The 2730-nt window shown below is 33.6% G+C and overlaps 1 protein-coding gene across 1 annotated transcript; it reads left to right on the plus strand.

The window, feature by feature from the left end:
- The first annotated feature begins 408 nt into the window (after positions 1–408).
- LOC114315969 (uncharacterized) lies at positions 409–2270 on the plus strand. The gene is made up of 4 exons (XM_082923401.1): positions 409–728; positions 1206–1558; positions 1689–1721; positions 1822–2270. The coding sequence occupies exons 1-4, from the start codon at positions 409–411 to the stop codon at positions 2268–2270; spliced, it is 1155 nt and encodes a 384-aa protein (XP_082779527.1).
- Positions 2271–2730: the final 460 nt, after the last annotated feature.

Consider the following 2730-nt stretch of genomic DNA (forward strand, 5'->3'; position numbering starts at 1 on the left):
CACTCATACAAGTCACAGTGCAAAATGGCTCTTGATCATTGTATTTTGAGAGAGAGTCAGTATATGGGAAAAACATACAACATACGTTGTTTTTCTCTTAATCACCCATGTCCCATATCATATTAGATATATAGGATAATATCTCATCTATCCATATCAGTTGATATGATAGATATGGCTATCCTGAGTGGTTATCCAAGTAAGTTTTGAATTCAAATTCAAACTTACATGGATAAGGTTCAAAAGGTTCAAAGGGTCATGCCAGAAGGGCGCCCAATTTCTAACAGTCTTCCTTGCTATCTTTTTACAAAACCAAATGGACGCACTACTTCTAGCACTTTCATTTCTGATGGATTTTCTTCATGGAAGAAAGTTAATAGTGGGAAGAATTGTGCTTTCTTAACTCATATGGGAAAGGGTCTTAATTTATCACACAGAATTGTTGTTAAATCCTACCATGATTTAACAAATCAATCGCAACACATTGAGAAGATAGTTGAGAAACAAACTTCTCAACAAGTTGCAAAAAACCATTTGCGGTTGAAGACTACGATAGATGCTGTCAAATGGCTTACATTTCAAGCTTGTGCATTTAGAGGTAGTGATGAAAGTCATGATTCTAATAATCGAGGGAATGTTATTGAATTGATAAAGCTCTTGGCATTTTATAATGCGGATGTGGCAGATGTTGTGTTACACAAAGCTCCTCAAAATGCTTCATACTACTCGTAATTCAAAAAGAGATTCTTAAGATTTTCTTTGACAAAATACAAAGATTCACTCATAAGGAGATTGATGAAGCAAAATTTTGCATGATAATGGATGCAGCTCGAGATGAATCAAAGAGGAAGCAAATGGCCATTGTTCTAAGATTTGTTAATAAAGATGGTTTTATAAAGGAGTGTTTTTTTGACATAGTTCATGTATCGGATACGACATTAGCAACTTTGAAAGAAGAAATATGTATTGTCCTATCTCGTCATAATCTCAGTGTACAAAATATTCATGATCAAGGGTATGATGGTGTTAATATGCGTGGAGAGTGAACTAGGTTGTAGGCCTTATTTCTTCATGACTATCATTTTGCGTATTATGTTCATTGCTTTGCTCATCGACTCCAATTAGCATTGAGAGTGACAGCAAGAGAGGTTATACCCATTGCCCAATTTTTTTTCTTATCTGGCTCTCACAGTTAATCTATGTAGCTCTTCTTATAAAAGGCATGATCAGTTAAAAGTTGCTCAAGCTGAAGAAATTGTAACAAAACTTACCAGTGATGAAGTTGAAACTGGTAAAGGCAAAAATCAAGTTGGGACGTTGAAACGGGCTGGAGATACTCGATGGGGTTCTTACTTGGGATCTATTTCCAGTTTGATAAATATGTTTAGTGCAACTTGTCCAGTCTTAAGTAATGTCATCAATGATGGAGCCACCTCTACTCAATGTACAAATGCAGATGTAGTTTATGATAAGATTACATCTTTTGAGTTTGTCTTTATCTTACATCTTATGAGAGATATTATGGGGACTACTGATGATCTTTGCCAAGCTTTGCAACGTAAATCCCAAGATATATTAAATGCAATGCATCTAGTGTCAACTACAAAAGCACTTGTTTAAAAATATAGAGAAGCTGGATGGATTTCTTTGTTGGAGAATGTTCAACTATTTTGTGGAAAATATGACAGATATTCCTGATATGAGTGCTCGTTACACATCTGGTAGAGGTCGTGCTTGTCACCAAAGAGATCACATTATTATTGAGCATCATTTTTGAGTTGGTATTTTTACAATTATATATATGTGATTCTCAATTGCAAGAATTGAACAACAGATTCAAAGTAGATGTGATGGAGTTGCTTATTCTTAGCTCTGCTTTAGATCCTAGAGATGATTATAGTTTGTTCAAAATTGAAGATATATGCAAGCTTGCAAATCAATTTTATCCTAATGACTTTATAGAGCAAGAAAAAATACATTTGAAATTCCAATTGCAAAACTACGAGATTGACATTCTTAAACATCTTGAGTTTCAGCAGTTGTTGACAATTTCTAACTTGTGCCCACTGTTGGTAAAAACAAGTCAGTCAACAATTTATCCTCTTGTCGATAGATTAATTCATCTAGTTCTAACTTTACCAATTTCTACGGCGACAACAAAACGTGCATTTTCGGCCATGAAAATTGTAAAGACTAGATTGCGCAACAGGATGAAAGATGATTTTCTTTCAAGCTACTTGTTAACATTTGTTGAGAAAGACATTGCTTGAGATTTTGATGTAAATTTCATCATAGATACTTTTTATATTATGAAAGAATGCAGAGCACAGCTTTAGATGCCTAAGTGGATGTGTAGAGCAAATAGTTGCTTTTTTGAAAATTAATATGGATTTACTAGAACATATCCAATTGTATTTTGATAATATTTTGTAATTATATACGATGAATGGAAACATCTAATTATGTATTTTTGTGATATTTGGGTAGAAATTGATATTGTATACCACATGCTCATTACAAATTTTTTAATTGTATATACATTGCCCCTCCCCCCCCCCCCCCGGCGGACATTAGAATCCTGTGTCCGTCCTTGGATGGACTAATATTTATGTGACATGTGTACTTCTTAATGTTAACAAATTTTAAAAAAATTAAGAAACTTAGATTAACAGTTTGGAACTCATAGTCTTTATTTAAGGATAATTAGGGTTTATTATTATTATTATTATT

The sequence above is a fragment of the Camellia sinensis genome, chromosome 4 (assembly GCF_055761805.1).
Source record: "Camellia sinensis isolate YWXY chromosome 4, ASM5576180v1, whole genome shotgun sequence".
In the NCBI taxonomy this organism is placed as follows: Eukaryota; Viridiplantae; Streptophyta; class Magnoliopsida; order Ericales; family Theaceae; genus Camellia; species Camellia sinensis.

Bases quoted from the DNA above. Each gene is read 5' to 3' on its own strand.
- LOC114315969 (XM_082923401.1), top strand. From the start codon at position 409: ATGGGAAAGGGTCTTAATTTATCACACAGAATTGTTGTTAAATCCTAC. The intron at 1,559-1,688 runs GTAAATCCCAAG...AAAATATGACAG, and splicing joins TCTTTGCCAAGCTTTGCAAC to ATATTCCTGATATGAGTGCT. The intron at 1,722-1,821 runs GTAGAGGTCGTG...CTCAATTGCAAG, and splicing joins GAGTGCTCGTTACACATCTG to AATTGAACAACAGATTCAAA.